Raw genomic sequence first — 17,625 nt, 5'->3', positions numbered from 1 at the left:
AGGCGAGGTTAGCTGCTGAAGGTCCGCTGTTACAGGGTTGGCGCTCTACTTTGCAATACATGTTCATGTCGACACCATGCATTTGCCACGCACACGGCATCATCAGGGTGTGTTTACTGTTGAGGGGAAAAACTCTGTTCCTTTGAAATCAAATATATGTATAAGAAATGCTCAACATTTTGGCAGCACAATTTAATTACAATTTTATGAAATATACATGCAGCTTACTGTTTTTTTTTAAATGGCTGAGCTTTCTCTGTGAAAACTCATGAGATACAACACTAACCTAAATGTTGTCTTGAATGCAATAAGCCAGTTTGGAAGTGTCATTTGGTTTGCACTGGGATCTAATTTCTGCAAGCCTTGGTTGTGTTGTGTTTCATATCTTGCTCCTAAACATTTGGAAACAATCTGTTAATCGAGGTTAATGTAAATTAGAAGGTTTGACGTGTGGTGACATATCTCTCTGAGCACAGATGATAAATACTTCACAGGATTGATACAGGTTACACTTTGTTGAACAGATTCATTCACTCATTAAAACACTGTTTCAAAAATAATATTTCCAGCCTTACCATTTAGTTCCAATAGTGTCGAGGATTAGTTAATCGGAAGACTCCCTTTTGAAGCTTCATAAGTGACACCACAATAAATCTCTCAAATAACATGTCACTCCAAATCCCCAGCGAACAACTCAACAGTAGTTTTTGCTGTTTGGTACAGAGCACTGACAGCAGCCCTTGCCTTTGCAGTCACACTTTAAATGGCTGTGACACAAAATAGTCAAAGATTAAAAACGTAATCCCAAAGGAAAGATTCTACTCTTTGTCGTGTCTAGATGGTTCTGGAGAACGATTCGAGAGCTTCTGGGCCTTCAGTCCAACTCAGTGCCTGCAATTAAAAGCAAGAAGAGCAGATCACTAAAAAAAAAAAAAGCATCACAGGGTTGACAGATCTAGTAGCGTGTCTAATTTTTAAATTGGCTTTAAATGCTTTAAATTCAAGATAGTATAAACTTTGTAATACATTTCTTTTATCCAGTTTTAATACTTGTGATTTATGTGTTTTCTTGTAGTTATCAGAGAAATACAATATGTTGAGTAAGAATTGTAAAACGAGCGTGACAGTGAATTTGATGGGGTCTAATGGCTTTGTTGCCTACAGTACAAAGACTTTCTGCAGAGTCCTTTGGGAGTTTTCAAAGACAGCAAAGATTTTATAGGCACAGGAGAGCTGTTTAGTATCGTTATGAGCCTTTTGTTTCTCACTAAGCGACCCAATTGAGTGTGACCAATGAGATCATTTACTAATTCCGCCCCTACAGTGGAGCCTTGCCATTTGGCTTAAATGTGCACTTCTAAGTAGTGAAGGTTATTTCACTGTATCCTGATAAAACGCATAGTACTACACCTCAATGACTGCTTGCACGTTTAAACTCATACTACGAGTCTTTATGTGATCACTGATACATGTTATAGCAAACTGTAGTGTTTTAGACTCTCGCTGTGAGGGGCTTATGTGAACAGCCAGGTTAGGAGACTATCCTGCAGTCAGCAGTCCTCCTGAAATGATCTTGATATTTTCAGGAATGCACATGTGAAAACGGCTTTAGGTGACATCATCTTGTTGTTGTGCTTCTACAATCCAATTTCTCCAAAATGTAGTTTTGTGTAACAGAAATAAAGGAATCCACCGTATAGTCACACTGGAGACAGAAGAGTTAGTTCACACATCAGCTCACTGGGACTTCCAGAAAAAAATACTATAGGTCAGGGTGCTTGCAGGAGAAACTCCGGGTGATGTCCAAGTCAAAGATTTGGCTCATTGCGTTCACAGATACAGCTCCACCTGGAAATATCAGGAGTTTTTTAGGAGTGTTCTGCAAGTGTGAAAGCCCTGTGAAACATTTGGAGCTCATCCCTTCAGTTATTATCAGAGTCATTGTTACCATTCCATTTTTACAATTACAAGTTATGTAACCAGGTTTTCTTGATATGTTATGTTATGGAGATGTAAGTGCAGATAGATTTGAAGTGTCCGTCTTTTCCACCATCACACAAAACCACATCGTGAAGGAATTGAGTCAATCATCTTCAACCGTCCAGGCCGGGAGAGAAAAGTTGATGCCCTCACCTTGGCCAGATTTACCCTTGTCATGACTAGGTGGAAATGCGTTCTATGAAATGCTTGTTTCTGTGAATCATTTATTGAGAGGATTGCATCTCCCCTGGGCCTCCATTAGCGCATTGACACACAGGGGCAGTGGTGGGCGTTTCACGCCTGTGTGCACAGACAGCCAGTCTCCCGGGCCAAACAGCTTTTCTGCATTTTTATGGCTGGATTCACCACTGGACGTGATATTTCCCGGGGCTCTGGAGACAAAGGGAGAGGGTGAAGTGGCACCAGTGAGGGCCACTCTTTTTCAGTATGAGATGTATAAGAGAGTGCCAATTCTGAGAGATTGAGCCACCAGTCAATCAAAAAGCTTGCCTGCCAGTCACACAAGAGCTGCTACACCACATTTAGATTCAAATGTGTACTCATTATCGTAACTCCAGGAACTCAAAACTATCTGTGTTGCTGTGTTGCAGCAGCAGTGGTTTACTTCAGAGGGCTAAACAGACTCTGATGCACAGTACACTGAGTGCCTCTGGCATGTTGGAATCAGAGCTACAAACATGTGGGAGGTCACCGTGTGTACTGCATCACTACACTGAGGGGGCAACCAAGTGCAGTTTACAAAGAAGCACCGCTTCATTACAAAAAACATCTTTTTTTGTAATCAATTTTTTTCCCTTTATTGAGGAATCCACAACTTTTGACAACCCCTCCAACCACAACAAATACAAAAGAACACCATGTTTCATTGTGTGCTCAAATTGTGTTCAGCTATCAAACAGATTAAATGGTCTCTGTCAAACTAAAGAACTCTGATGTGTACATAACTGACAGCTCTGGGGGTGGAAGATATTGTGCTCTATACCTAAAGGCATTATGAAATTGTCTGCGATGCAGATTTTTGTCATGCTGTTTGGACAAAAGTCTCTATCTCTCTTTTGTCTCTGGACGAGTTCGATGATTGACACAACAATTATTAAGATGAATGAAGTACTTTGATACATTTCTATCTATACTGAATGCAGTTATATTATTCAATGAAGCAACTCTTTATCACTCACCTCTCTAAATATCTATTAAGATACAGAAGGACATTTACGATCTGAATATCACACTCTGTTAAATACTCTGTGTGTGTGCTATTAACCATAAAATGATGTAATATAGAAAACATCTCTACAATAACCTATATTTTGTTGTTACTGCCGGATACTGAGAGTTCAGTTATTTTTGGTTGACTGACAATGACTTCCTCTGAGAGTCCACACTGCAAAGTCATCAGAAGAGCCAGAAAGACCAATCTCTCTCTCTCTCTCTCTCTCGCCCACTCACTACAGAAATGCTTGATTTCACTCAAAAGGATTCTGCTGCCTTCGCCTCTTCTTGCTCACTTTGACGTTTTCCCCTCGACTTGAAAGCAGCAGTATCTTCACTGTGTCTTGATGACTAATTGGCGGTATATGAACTTAGTCATATCACGTAACCAAAGACTCCAGGTTTTATTAAGACAGTTTATTATTAATACTGTCATAAAACATTTTTTAGGTTTCTAGAGCAGTCATTTGATTAGAACTGTTAATTGTGGTTAATCACACCGGAGGTTGTGATTATTCTCTTAAATTCACTCATTGTCCATGTATTGATCTGAATGACTTAAATGTAAGTTTTTTATGAGTAGTATTAGCTCTGATGTCAGTAAGGTGTATAAACAGATGTTTAACACCCACACACTGCATACAGTGCAGGTTTCATAAACCTCATTCACATTTTCTACTATTTGTTTGAGTGTCAATGTAACTGTATGTATTTATTTATTATTAGTTCAACACATTTGTTTACATATTATTTTCTGTATGTTAAATCATGTGTTTTTTTATTTGGTGGTATTTTATCATTATTGAGGTGGAGGCTTCAAATTAGCCCTCTGCGCTTTCTGCCTCTTCCTGCCCTCTATATTATCTATCTTATATGTTTTTTATTTTGCAAATGAAATAAAATAAAAGATATATAGATATAAAAACATTTAAATAACCTATTGTTACAGAGAAGGGGTGACACTCAACAAAGACCTCTAAAGGCCTACATGAAAAGCTTCTTCCAAGCACACAACGGTTTCTATTCTTCGCTGATATCTGAAAAAAAAAAAACAGCACAAAGTTATTGTTCTGCAGTGCATAATCTGCTGAGAATGGTCATAATATGCTATCCAGAATGAGAATGTTTAAGATGCATTTTTACTATGTATGTGTACATATTGCTGAATTATGCAGGCCAGTCCCTATTAATGTTTTTTTACTGTGACTTCATGTCCACAACAATAGCAAAGGCTGCAGCTGAATATCTCTCTAATTCTCTAGAATCTAGAAGGATGTGACACTTTGACAGTAAAAAAAATGAATATTTTTGAGTCAATTTGCTTGTTCTGAAAACCTTGTTTGTTTCTGTTTAGCTTTTTGATAAAGATCTGGATGCAGCAGTTTATTGAAAGAGGCACAAACCAGCTTACCGCTTGTATCAACAGATTCTTTAAGTATAGGGGCAACAAGGACAGCTACGCAAGCAAACAGTGAAGTGTGATCAAAGCAGAGAAAAACAAAGTGTAATTTATAAATGGAGTCTGTGAATGTGCGGATGAATCACACAGACACGGGAAGGCAATCAGAGTTCATCGGCAGTACAATGAGAGGGAGAACTCGTGGTGAAGCCAGCGAGTGTGCACCCTAGCAAAATGGAGTTTTTCGCATTACCAGCACAGTAGTATTACAAATAATCACGCCAAGCAGAAGGTGCAGTTGTAGTGGAACAGAATTAGGCCCAGTGGATGCCCGTGCATATTTTAGACGCAGCAGGCTGGAGAGACAGAGCCCGGGATGAAGACTGCCTGGTAAGCTCCAGCTGCCTTTTCCTGACAGGGGGGTTAGCTTTAGCAAAGAGGATGAGGCTTGAGCTGAGTGAACTGGTCGCCTCATTGTTTACAAAAAAGCCCGAAAGCTGTCATACTGTGAGTTATAGCTGGAGACCAATAAGAAGAGTCGTTTTTTAAGGAACTTCTGAATCTGCTCGGGAATAGTTTCTGTTGGTGTCTTATGTCGTTTAATGCCTTTAATGAAATGGATGAAATAGTAAAGACTCAGATGCATTAAGAGCTGTCCCTGCAAAGAAACCCAACAGTGTAGTGCTTATTGTAGTTGAAACACAACACACATGAGTAAATGCAGGTGTGAATTAGTCTTTGTCATCAAAACGAATGTGCATTTCCAGTGCAAAGTGTCATACCTCGAGGCTAAACCTAGATGTATCTATGACAATATGGCATGCTGTATGACTTCCTGATTCTTATTTCATGTGGAGGTTGAAGGTGCATGGGATTTAACGTCAGGTCTTGGGACTTCATCAGGTGTGAATTAGCTTGCACTAAGTAACTGGGCGACAGTCTTTAACTGCTCTAAGGCGGAGGCTGAACTGCTACATCACCACCAGAGCTGTGCAGCTGCCAAAAAAATGAAGCATTGTTTATATGCTAATCCCAACCATGACACCAATTGTGCTGCTCATTCTGCTTTGGGGGTATTTGTCACACTTTTTAGTGAGAAAAACCTAACCGTTGTTCATGAAGGGAACAAATCCAAAAGCACAAATATAGTAGCCACAGGTGTGAATAGTAAAAAAAAAAAAAAAATCATTTAGTTTGGTTATTTCTTGTGTCAACCTTGACTCTGCAGTTTGTGATCTACATGATGTATCTTTTGGGATAGTTTACCCAAAAGGCTCAGCTGTGAGTACAGAAGAAAGATGTGACAGTGACACACTGGCACTAAAATCTATCACTGGTTGTTTGAAGGTGTAATGACATATTGCCTGGAGGAAGGCACAAATTCAATCAGGCATGTGAGACAAACACATCTAGAGCCACTGGTGTGATGGAGGGAACTTCCTGTCTGTGTAGGTTCTCAGTTTGTAGCTCCATCTGACGGAGGTGAAACACCTTCAAGATCCCTTTTTGTTCCCTTTTTTCTAGATCCTTGCTTGTGTTGTACTCACTCTCTGATGTACGTCGCTTTGGATAAAAGCGTCTGCTATGTGAATTGTAGAATTGTAGACGATCTTCAACCAGTCCAGTTGCCTTTGGATCTAGCTTCGAGGGAACTTCCTCTTTTTATCTTCTGGTACAGGAAGAGAACAGCATTTTACATTGACTTTTCTTTACTTGATTTGACTTGACTGAATGCTGTTCTGGGTGACACTTCATGAATATGACGTTGGGTATAAACAGTAATGCAAGCAGGCCGACACACAGCATTTGTGTAAATGGTAAATATTACACTTGGGCATCAGCATGTTAGCATGCAGCACGGCTGACTTCTTTTTTTTTCCGGGCAGAAAAGCGCTGGCTGTGGCGCTCAGGAGCTCTTGTGCGAGGCGTTTGTACGCTGAGAATGTTAGAAAAGCAACGCACGTCCGTCCTGTCGCCATGACAACAGTCTGTTGACAACTGTTTGAGATCGTTTTTTTACTCCTTCAGACACGGCGCAAAGAGCATGTGGGTACAAGAGACGATCCATTGGCAGCAAAACTACGGGGGAATATCATACTTTTGGAAAAGAGTAGCGTTGACATCAACAGCGCCTTTCTGAAAAGTTGTCAATTTGAGCGACCTCAAAAAAGGCTGAGCGCTCAGAATAAAGACGCCGGGCGCTGCGCCTTTTTCTGCGGGCTGCTGCAAACGCTCTTTACTCATCGTGAACAGTTGAAAAAAGATGCTTGTGCTCAGAAAAAAACAATAGGTGGACACGGGGCCTTAGTTTCGCTAAAAAAAATCTGTGACTGGCTTTAAAATGCTAGCAGACACCAGTTTAAGATGGGTTTCCAGGTCTATTACAAAATGCACAAAGAGCATTAAAGAGTATTTGTCTTGAATGAATTATGATGTAATGAGTAACAAAATCATTTTGCCCACTTACATGTATAATGTATTTACAACAGTAGGAACAGAGCAGTCTGACAGATCTTAAATGGAAGATGTGACTTGCTGATGTTGCAGATGAAGCAGCGAAGAGACACCTTCGTAAACACCTTCGAGTGAACAGCATGTGTCTTTTACAGTTTTTCGTTATTTGACTTCATCACACAGTTCATTAACACTTATAATTGGACTATTTCCTGGTTTTCTACAGTAATTCCCCAACATCCTGAATCCCAGATCATTAACAGACAAACACGCAGAAGCTTGTTTCATGAAATATTGAACAAGGTCTCTAAACATCCATCACATATTTGAGAGTTTAGCACAATTTAATCCAATGTAGCAGAGTAAGGGTTTACCTACAACACAGCGTTTGGTTGCTTTTATCGATCTCTAGATCTTTGCTGTTTGAAAACACGTTGATCACACATTTATTGAATTCCCTGACACCACAGTGACACATCGTAAATCCTTTTTTTTATAAGATCTTAACAGATGCTTCTGCGTTCACTGATAGAATAATAATATTCCTCTCTCATGAAGCCCCCTTTTTTAAACCATAAATGTCAACTCACTTTGCTCCCATTCAAGCTTTTTCTTCTGCTTGAGAAGCTTTAAAAGCAATTATCGCATATCGCTCTCTCCACAGCTCTCTTCTGATGTACTTATTCTCTTGATTCCTTACGTTTCTGGGGCAAATCCCTCCACATTCCCGTCATGTTTTGATGGCCCACTTTTTCGCCTGGCGAGATGTGCTGCAGAATCTTTCCCTTATTCTCAGCATCATCTTAAGTCATTACAAGTGCATAGCATTACATCTGTGTGTGTGTGTGTGTGTGTGTGTGTGTTTGTGTGTGTGCAGTAAAACAACTCTATTTCTCTGTATATGATGTGGGGGAAAAACGTAATTCTCTGCGTGCTCCGGGTCGACTTGCTTGTGACAATTTACACTTTTATGTTTTATTGTTTCCTCGGGGCGTATCTCCAACGCGATAATCGTTTTGTCGATGTCGCCCTGAATCATGAGTGATGATTATATTTATTAACGATGAAGCATTTTTTATCACTCTTCACAATTTCTGTCACAATCTATTACATGTTCCGCGTCTCCGTCTTCTGCTGAGGCTTGCGTTTCCTTTAACAACCCTGTTTAAGAACCGCCTTGGAGCTACAAATGTCCAACCGCATGCTGATCAATTTGTCCCACACCTTAGGGAGATGAGCATTTAGTTTAATTGCATTTTTTAAGTATTTGCACTCACAAAGTCATTAAGAGCTCTGCCTCTTTTGCACTGATGGCACAATGACACGCCTCATTTTATTGTTATGGTGCGAGATGTATTCTAAGAACCAGCCGAGAGGCCTTTTTTGCTTGTTTAAAAGAACAGGCGTGATTTGATGACGTGCTGTGAAGTCAGCTTCCTATCGACTGTAAGTGGTTGTCCGTTGCTCCCGAGCAGGGCCACGACTTGAACTCCACACACAGCTGGGTCAGGAGTCTGAATCGCTCTGACTTATTAACCAATAGAATCGCTCATCCTCCTGAGACAAAAGAAAGCAATCTACTTATGAAGCCAAAGAAATCACCTCAGGGCTCTTCGATGTACCTTTGGCCTTACACACTACACACACACTACACACACACTACACACACACACACACACACACAAACATGCAGTCAATGGCATCATGTTCTTACTCCTCTCTCTATAAAGTGATTCAATCTTTTATTAATGGTCTGTGCTCCTGGGGTGACATGGAGACCATTTTAATGATTAATCTGAAAGTGTCCATTGTATACTGAGGCCCCTGGCTCACGTGTTACAGGACTGCTATGTTGATCTTTCTAATTGTTTTGTGAGCCATCTCCAAAAATATTTGGACAGCAGTTGTCACAAACTGTTTGAAAAGGAAATAAAATGCAAAAATGTTTCTTGATTAAAAATATTCAACCAATATGTTGACTGCATTAAGCCCTCTCCACTCCACATACATTTGTTTTTATGGATAACCAACCTAAATAATCATGTCAAATATGATATTGTTGATAATATAGTTGCTGGATGTTGTTGGTCCCAATAAGCATACAGTGAGATTAAATAACGATATGATTATTTCATACAAATTTGTGAATTAAACCAAATGGTTTTCATTATTGATTCAACTTTTGGTCCAAACATTAATATGGATGTTTAAATAAACAGTGACAAATTTGTCTCAGAGTGCCTTTGTGGTATTTTTTTATGTTATATGTTGTTTGACCCAAATTCAAAACCCAAATGAAATTCAGTTTACTTTGTCCTGATTAAGAGAAAAGCAGCAAATCATCACACTGAAGATACTGGAAGAGGAGAAAGAAAGAAGGCTCCTTTGCAAAAAAAACACGATCTGAGTAGTTACCAATTTTCTGTTTATTGTCTAATCAATTAAAAACACTGAATCGTTTAAGTTGTAGAAAAGATGGGTTTCTAGAAAAATAGTAATAAAGATCTTAATGATGCTTTATTAGTTTCTAGAAAAACAAACTCATCTAATTCAAGCTTGCTTTGAGAATTCTTGATTTTAAGGACTAACCTGAGCTTTCACTTTCTTGTTTAAGGCTTGATCTATTCATCATGTGCATTTCATTTTTTATAACTCTTTTTGTGAATACCTCACATGCAGGATGCTCGGGTATGATTTAATGCTGTCTTAGATTATTACAATATTTCTTTGGATAAAGGAGAAATGTGGCTTGTTATTGGATTTGACTTGAGCTAAATCATGCATTTAGGATGTTTGAAAACGAGTTTCAAACCAATGCATTTGTTCTTCAATTGGTTCATGTTGGGCCTCATTGAGATGCCAATCAAGTCGAGGAAAATGTTCTGGAAATCCTTTTTTTTTTTTTTTTGCAGGTTTCACCTAAATCTGGTAATTAGACAGAGACTGGCGGTGGATAATGCAGCTGTGTTTGTTGGGAGCAGAGACAAAGGTGGGGGGGGGGCACTGGGGATCCAGAAAAGGGGGGGGGGGGGAGGGGGGGAGGTAGATTGGAGTTCTGTTGAATACTAACAAACTTGCTCTTTCCACGCCACAAAAGAGCAGATGTCTTTCCTGACTCAGTGTGTCCTCTCCATACAGAACCGTTTTTTTTTTTTTTTTTTGGTTGTCTTTGTCTCTCCCCTTGGCTCTCAGAGGTTCTCAGACAAAGACAAATCTACATAAAGGAACATGCTTTACACCTTTAACATATACTACTTTTAGCCTACATTGTCCTGTTTGTGTGTTATGTGTTCTACTCTTTAAAGAGAATTACTTTATGTATGATTGAAAAACTATTTAACGATTATTCCTGAAACATCCTCATGATTGACTCTTTGACACAGGGCTTTTTAAAGAGGAAGTTAGATATTTAAGAACAGCTGAACACAAGGCTAATACAGAGCTTTGAATGCCTAGATTAACGCATCCTTATTAAAACATCCATTTTTAAATCTCCACACATGCTATGTCTTTTGTTGTTGTGTTGTAATGTACTTTTTTATTCATGCATCTGTGATCCTTGACCAAAGCATGAACATGGGCTTATGTGCCAGAGCTCACCAAAAATGTCCTTCCTTCCTCATTTTCTTCACTTTATCAAGGCCCTATAAGTGAGCAGGGATGCCACATTGGTTAGTGATGTAACAGGGAGGGAATGATCTGGAAGTGACAGTGGCGAGACCCATACCGCCCGTCGGGGGCGAGCTAGAGAAAGGCCAGCTTCCTTTCGGATCAGAGCTCCTATCAGCATTTGTTCCCAGAGAGTCACTGCGCGTTAAAAGGACAGGATCGGCATCGACAGGCTTCTGTCCTAATGAAGTGCCTGTAATCTGCAGGCTTGAGGAATGACAGGGAGAACAGAACTGCGGTGACACTTTTACCTCCTGCCACAGGGAAAACAAACAGAGAGTGGACGGAGGAGGGGCATGTCGTCCAACCTTGACCTGAGCCGACCTCTTCATGCTATATGATGAGAATGAAGACTCGAGTCTCCATCACTGCTCGTCACAAATCTAACAAGTGAGATTAGTTAGACATAGACATGAATATGGCTTCTGCCGGGTGATTTATATCTTTATTAAAAAGAAAAAATATATATATATTAATTGATTAATTGTATTGGCTGCTCATTCTGCACTTACTTTACACCATTGTGTTGTAAAGATGCTGTCTCAATAATAGGTGCATGGATCACAAATCACAGGCTTTTGTCACAGATCACATCGTTTCTCTGATCAGCCAAAAAAACCAAAAAAAAAAAACAGTCTCATCCTAAATGCATGATTTAGCTCAAGTCAAATCCAATAACAAGCCACATTTCTCCTTTATGCAAAGAAATATTGTGATAATCTCAGAAAGCATTAAATCATACCCGAGCATCCTGCATGTGAGGTATTCACAAAAAGGGACACAGTCTGGTATAACAAATCTGCATCATTACAATACCAGTTTCCCCCTCACCCCTCCCCCCTCCATCAGGAACATCAACTTTACAAACAGAAACCGTTGTTGTCAATCACAAGTTTTCTTTTTTCTGCAAAGTCTTTTTTTGTTTAAGATACACACATCGTTCACTTCACTATTCACACTCCTTTTAGCTTTGTTTTAGTGTCTAACTTATCAATAAGGAAATGCCCCATGCTGGTCACTGAATTTCTTACTGGGTGCATTTGGGTGGGGGAGCCCACATTGACCTTTGAGGGGCTTTTTTTTTTTTTGTTGCAGAAAACTGACGGTTGAGCATGGATAAAGGTTGACAAGAGACACTCAAGTAAACTAAAACTGCAGTTGGATGCCAGAAATACGAAGACAATTTTCTTTAAAAGTTTAAAAGTTTCTTGCAGGCATCAAATCACAACACATAATCATTTGACCCCCTGGTATGTGTCAAATATGAGTCAGCTCATCTTTAAATAACTACGTTTAACTCGTATAAAGTTTTCAAGAGGAGTAGCTTATACTCTTTAAAAACTTATTTCCGTTCCCTGTGACAGTTTTCTCCAAATGCCCATTAACAGAGTGACTCATCATGATGCGTTTGTGAGCGCTGACTGACCCATTGAAGGCACTCCTCCATAAAATCCCCAACTGAGACTAATCTGTGATGTTACACGAGGGCATGATGTTTCCCCGGTATGGTGGGAGACGGTAACAACCCTGAAGTGGTCCTCGGGTTTGATGCTTGCCGTCTTCCTGATACTGATTCATCTCGCCCACCTTTTTTTTTTTTACCTCAATCTTTTAGAAATATGCTCTGATACATGCTCGATTTCAAAGGTTTGAGAAAGCAGTTTTTCTTTAAATAAAAAAAACAAAAACATTTGAATTGTGTAACTTCCCCCCTCGATCTTTGTTGTGACTGACGTTCATTTGCACAGTGTGGCACCTGATGAGTCAAACAACTGTCACACACTCTACCAGGCTGTGCTGCACAGATGTGCTCTAAATGTACTCACTCTATATCTGCTTCCCTCATAGGTTTTTAAAACTCCAGAGGGGAAAGGCAAAAAATTACGTTTAAAAGCAGCACTAAATATGTTTCCGTCCTGTCATCTTTTGAGAGGTGTTTCCTTCCCTTTGGGGCGTTTCTAACACTATTATGTGCTACTGTTGGCTCTCGACAAGGAAATCAGTTCCAGTCTGATCCAAATGTTCTGCTTTGAGCCTGAATGCTCAGGGGGGTTATGCAGATACACTGTTGTGACTATGTACACTAGTGTTTCTCTGAGGGAGGCTTCATCATGATGTCTGGTCCAATGAAGAGTATTATCCAAACCTCCCGTGAGATCTCAGAATATTTAATTCATCCTCTCTTTAAGCTCCTCTTTAGCAGCGGATGGGGTTTATTCCTGACACCTCAGATGGTTGTGTATTAATATTGGATGGATCTGAGATGTCTCTGGCATGGTTCAAAAGAAATCTAAAGCACATTCTGCTCGCAGGAATTGTTCTCATTCAGGACGGCGCCTTTTCTTTGTTGAATCTTTTTTTTTTTTTTTGAAAACCATGTTCAATTGAGTTGTTGTCGTGGGCATGCAGGCTAAATGTGAGTTTTCTTCTTTTCTCTTACAGCGGGATGCAAAGGGACAGTATCTGTTTGACCTCATCTGCCATCACCTCAACTTGCTGGAGAAAGACTATTTTGGCATCAGATATGTTGATCCAGACAAGCAGCGGGTAAGTGTGTGTGTGTGTGTGTGTGTGTGTGTGTGTGTGTGTGTGTGTGTGTGTGTGTGACATCATGACAGGAGATCATGAGATCTTTGAGCATGTATTGTCACTTTCTTAATAATGTTTCTAAAGAATGTGTTTCCACCAAGCAGTAAGGCTCGGTTCAGTTCAGTTTGCTACGGTTTGGTCAGTGAACCCTTACACATCACAGAATCACAACATAGTGTAGACAGCCAATAAATTCAACAAAGAAGAAGAACGTGACACAGTAAACAAGGAAGGTCTGCGTCTCTGTGGTTGCGCTGACATTAGTCGTAAAAAGACAAAAACAGCCTTAAAATGACTCTTTCCAAATCCACAGGATATTTAAACACGATTTGTGTTTGTCCTTAAAGCTGTCGCACAGGAAGTAAAGATTCTTTAGACCAATCAACGTACTGCAGCGTGTCTAACTGCAACCTTTAAGGTCGGATCGGTGCGCTCGGCACCCCAACAGAATGGTACCAAAAAAGCAGGACGGTACGGATCAGTTATTTTGGTACCCTTCCCAACTTTTGATTGTGGAAACGCCAATTAATGTGTACCGTACCGAACTGGACTGAACCGGACCGCTTGGTGGAAACACTGCTTAAAAGCCTATTAAGATCTTTTTGGACATTGTTTAATGTTTATTTCAAAAAAGGTCACATATGATTTACCTACTGTAAAGTCTTTTTTTTTTTTCAATGAATGTATTATAAGTATTATTCTTTTTAAAGTCAGTTGCATTTGTTCAAATTATAACATAATTATCGTAGTATGGCGCTCACTTTTATTCTCTGTGGTTTGGTGTTAAGGTTGTTAAATTAACCAGTGCTGTGATATACTGTATTCACTCTTTCACTTTCTTGACGATAGGAAATGAAAACACCTTTACACCACTGTCGTGCCTTTGCATGTAGAAAGTAGCTGGAGTCTGGATGTGGTTAGCCTAGCATAATATAACCATAATAACCCCCTCTGACACCACGAACTGTTGCCTTTACATTTCTCTTTGTGTACTAACAGAGTGTTAATCAATTAATAATTTGACACACAGACGTCAGGGTGGCATCAATCTTCTCAGCTAAGCCTCAGCTCTGAAGGTTAGAGAAGCATTTCCCAAAACATTTTACAATGACTTCATACTCACATGGCCGTGATGTGTGGCTATACTTAAATATTGAGTGGATTCGATTGAGTTGGAGGCATAATAGTACGACTGTGGGGCCAGAGTGAAAAGTTGTGTTCTTCAGTTTCTCTTATTCACGCTGCCCTTCAGTCAGCTCGGTTGTTCCATCAGGCTCTTCTGCAGGGAGGCATGTTGTAGCACTGCTTGATTCATGAAGTATTCACATGTTCACAGATCATGATGTAGTCCTGCAGACAAGAGCCCAGACCTGCTGATGCTGCATTTCCTATGCTGTCACTCAGGACTATTTTGGTGGTTGTTGCTGTGGGTGGGCGGAGCTGGTTAGAAGGGAATCTGGGAAGTACGGAGAGCAAAAATGCTCCCAATGTTGGGAATGAGGAATATGAATCAGGCCTTTGACGCACAGAGCAGGTGTATCTGTCGCCAGCAGGAGAAGATCATTGTCTAATCCGGGGTTCCTACTCTCAGGTGTTTTAAATAAACTCCTGAACATTCTTTCTATTGGGTGAAGTTTTGTCATATTGCTTAAATGATGCTGTTGTAACAGCAGGTTTCCTAAGTAGACTGTCAATAGTTACAACTGAACACTTTGGTAACTGGTATTGAAAGTGTCAGCTGAGTGATGACATTCAATTCAATTCAGTTCAAAAAACTTTATTTGTCCCCGTGGGGGCAATTCAAAGATAAATGTTACTGTAACAAGGTTTTTGTGTGACTTATCACTTTTTCTTTTTCTAATGCAGCACTGGTTGGAAGTCACAAAATCAATCGCAAAGCAAATGAAATGTAAGTATTTTGATTTTTATGTTTCCTCAGAACAACGTCTGCACTGACGTTTATGAGTAAATAATATGTAGTATTATATCCAAATCATACATCACTGATGATTGATCAATAATTTAAGCTATTAACTCAATTAAAAGGTCAAATGTGTTTTGCAAATGTTACAGTTTTTCAGGTGGCCAGATGATTTGAACTGTAACTTTAAGTTACTGATACTTTATTTGAACTCAGCTTTATACTTTTTATTTTTAGAGGCAGCTATTTAGTTTTTTTAAACTCCTGTCAGTTTACAGATGTTTTTATAGCTTGAATGATTTACACCTAAAACATGAGGAGGATAAGTTTAGTACAATATGAAATGCTAACAATGAAATATGTATCACATAACATAAAAGCACTCACAGGGGCCATTTGTCTGCAGTATTTGAACTTTTAAACACCGTAAGCACATTTTTCTATTAATACCTCCACACTTTTAATTTTGTATGCAGATCTTCAACTTCTAATGGATTCCATCACACTGTTCTATGTTTTCAGTAAATCACCTGAATAATGTAGCATTTGCAATATTTAGAATATTCATAGTATGTGCAACTTTCTTGTTTTTTACACGACAATATTTGAATGTTTACTGTTAGCATTGAAGACCTCACATTAGATTTCCTTATCTTATGCTTGCATAAGATAGTACAGTGGAAGTCCATCAATAATTACTGACACAGAACAGCAAATGGTCTGCAGTCTTTTTAATCCTCTAATTCACCTTCATTGAAGTCTCTAAACACGTCTGCTGTCTTTCCCCTCGATCTGCTGTTGTTTGTTTGAGCTCTTACAATGAAAGGATTCCTGTCCATCCCCTAATTGTTTTGCGTTTGTTCCCTGCAGCTCAGCCTCCTTTCACCATGTGTCTGAGAGTCAAGTTCTACCCTCCTGAGCCTGCTGCTCTCAAGGAGGAAATCACTCGGTATGACCTCCTGTTGATTCTTCCACTTCAGATAGCTTGATATGGACTCTCCAATCCTCCTACTAAAAAGCCTCGTGCCAGTTAAGCTAATACAAAAAGGAAAAAAAGATGCAAATCTTTCACTTTGCATTTATTTGACCTGTGAACAGCCCCTCTCCTCATTCATTGTTTTGATATTTTTTCACGTCAGCCTCTGGAACAGACTGTGCTCCGACATTTTTAGAAAGAGCAAACATGTCTCCGTCTGGAACATTATTTATGGGCCTTCATTATTAAAATGCCTGAGTACTGTCTAAAACATTATGATAAATATTACACAGAGCACAGTCAGTTTGCAAGAGGAGCTGTGAAGCTGAGAGAAATGTAAAAAGCCTTCCCTCGGATCTTAAAAAAGAAAATACACTAAAAGCAACATCATACAACAATATTGCACCGATAGGTATTCTTTCTGAGTGGGGCCCTGCAATACACTTGTAACATACGTCTTATATATTATTTTGCACAAAGGTGAAAGTGACCAAATAAATCTAACAGTAAACAGCACGTAGCCTGCTACACTCTGCGTTATCTGGCAGCAATGGAAGCTGTTACATTGTATGTGTGCATATACAGTTTACTCATGTATTCATCAATGAGTAGCGGGCATGGAGGCCTCTCTCTCTCTCTCTCTCTCTCTCCAAGGTGTAATGAGATGAAATGTAGCGGAGAGAAGAGATAAGAGGCTGTGTTGGGATGGGGGTGATTGGGAGTGTAAAGGAAAAGAGGGCAAATCAAGGCTGGCTGGGGTGAGGGGGAGGTGAGGAGGGGGAGAGAGTGATACATGATGATGATGAGAGTTGAGAGGGCAGAGCAGAGAGGGGAAGGTGGGAGGGAGAGGGGCAAATGATCAATCACATCCAAGGCTCTCTCTTGACATCTTGTGCAGCAAATCAATGCAGTATGAAAATTGTAGAGAACACATAAAACATGCAGCATTTCCATAAAGTCACTATCCGTCAGTTATGCATTCGAAGCAGATGTTTGTTTTTTTTTTGTGTTGCTGTATGAGGAAAAATGAACGACGCGTGTTTTTGCTTGGTTATTGTCATGTTCATTTCTGCTGCAAAGTTTTGACATGGGGGATAATTGAGATCGACTCGTCTTTAGAGCCAGCGTCAAGTGGCCATCAGAGGAAGTTCAGGTTCTGTAAATGCCATGTTGACTAGCAGAATTTAACATGTTTACACCCCGGTACAAAAAAAACGATTTTGATCTGATTAGTTATTGTCTTAATTTTTCTTTTTTTTTTTTTTTACAACTTCTCCGTTTTGATTTCAAGAAGGATATATGAGTTCTGCATAGTTAGGGCTTAAAGCTTAAAACCTGCCTCAGCTCCAGCTCTTAGACTTAGTCGTTAGGTTGACTGAAAGTTGCAGTAACAGATGGGTGATG

The 17,625-nt window shown here is 39.7% G+C and overlaps 1 protein-coding gene across 2 annotated transcripts in view; it reads left to right on the top strand.

Annotated features, from left to right (window-relative positions):
• Positions 1 to 17,625, top strand: part of LOC132972473 (FERM domain-containing protein 5) — a 60,012-nt gene that overhangs the window by 27,788 nt on the left and 14,599 nt on the right. For both annotated transcript variants that reach the window (XM_061035334.1, XM_061035333.1), the window contains exons 2-4: positions 13,178 to 13,282; positions 15,191 to 15,233; positions 16,116 to 16,194. In XM_061035334.1, the coding sequence (XP_060891317.1) occupies positions 13,178 to 13,282; positions 15,191 to 15,233; positions 16,116 to 16,194 (227 nt within the window). The remainder of the gene's footprint in view (positions 1 to 13,177; positions 13,283 to 15,190; positions 15,234 to 16,115; positions 16,195 to 17,625) is intronic.

Source organism: Labrus mixtus, chromosome 4, assembly GCF_963584025.1.
Source record: "Labrus mixtus chromosome 4, fLabMix1.1, whole genome shotgun sequence".
NCBI classification, from domain to species: domain Eukaryota; kingdom Metazoa; phylum Chordata; class Actinopteri; order Labriformes; family Labridae; genus Labrus; species Labrus mixtus.
This window is presented reverse-complemented; position numbering and strand designations above follow the sequence as displayed.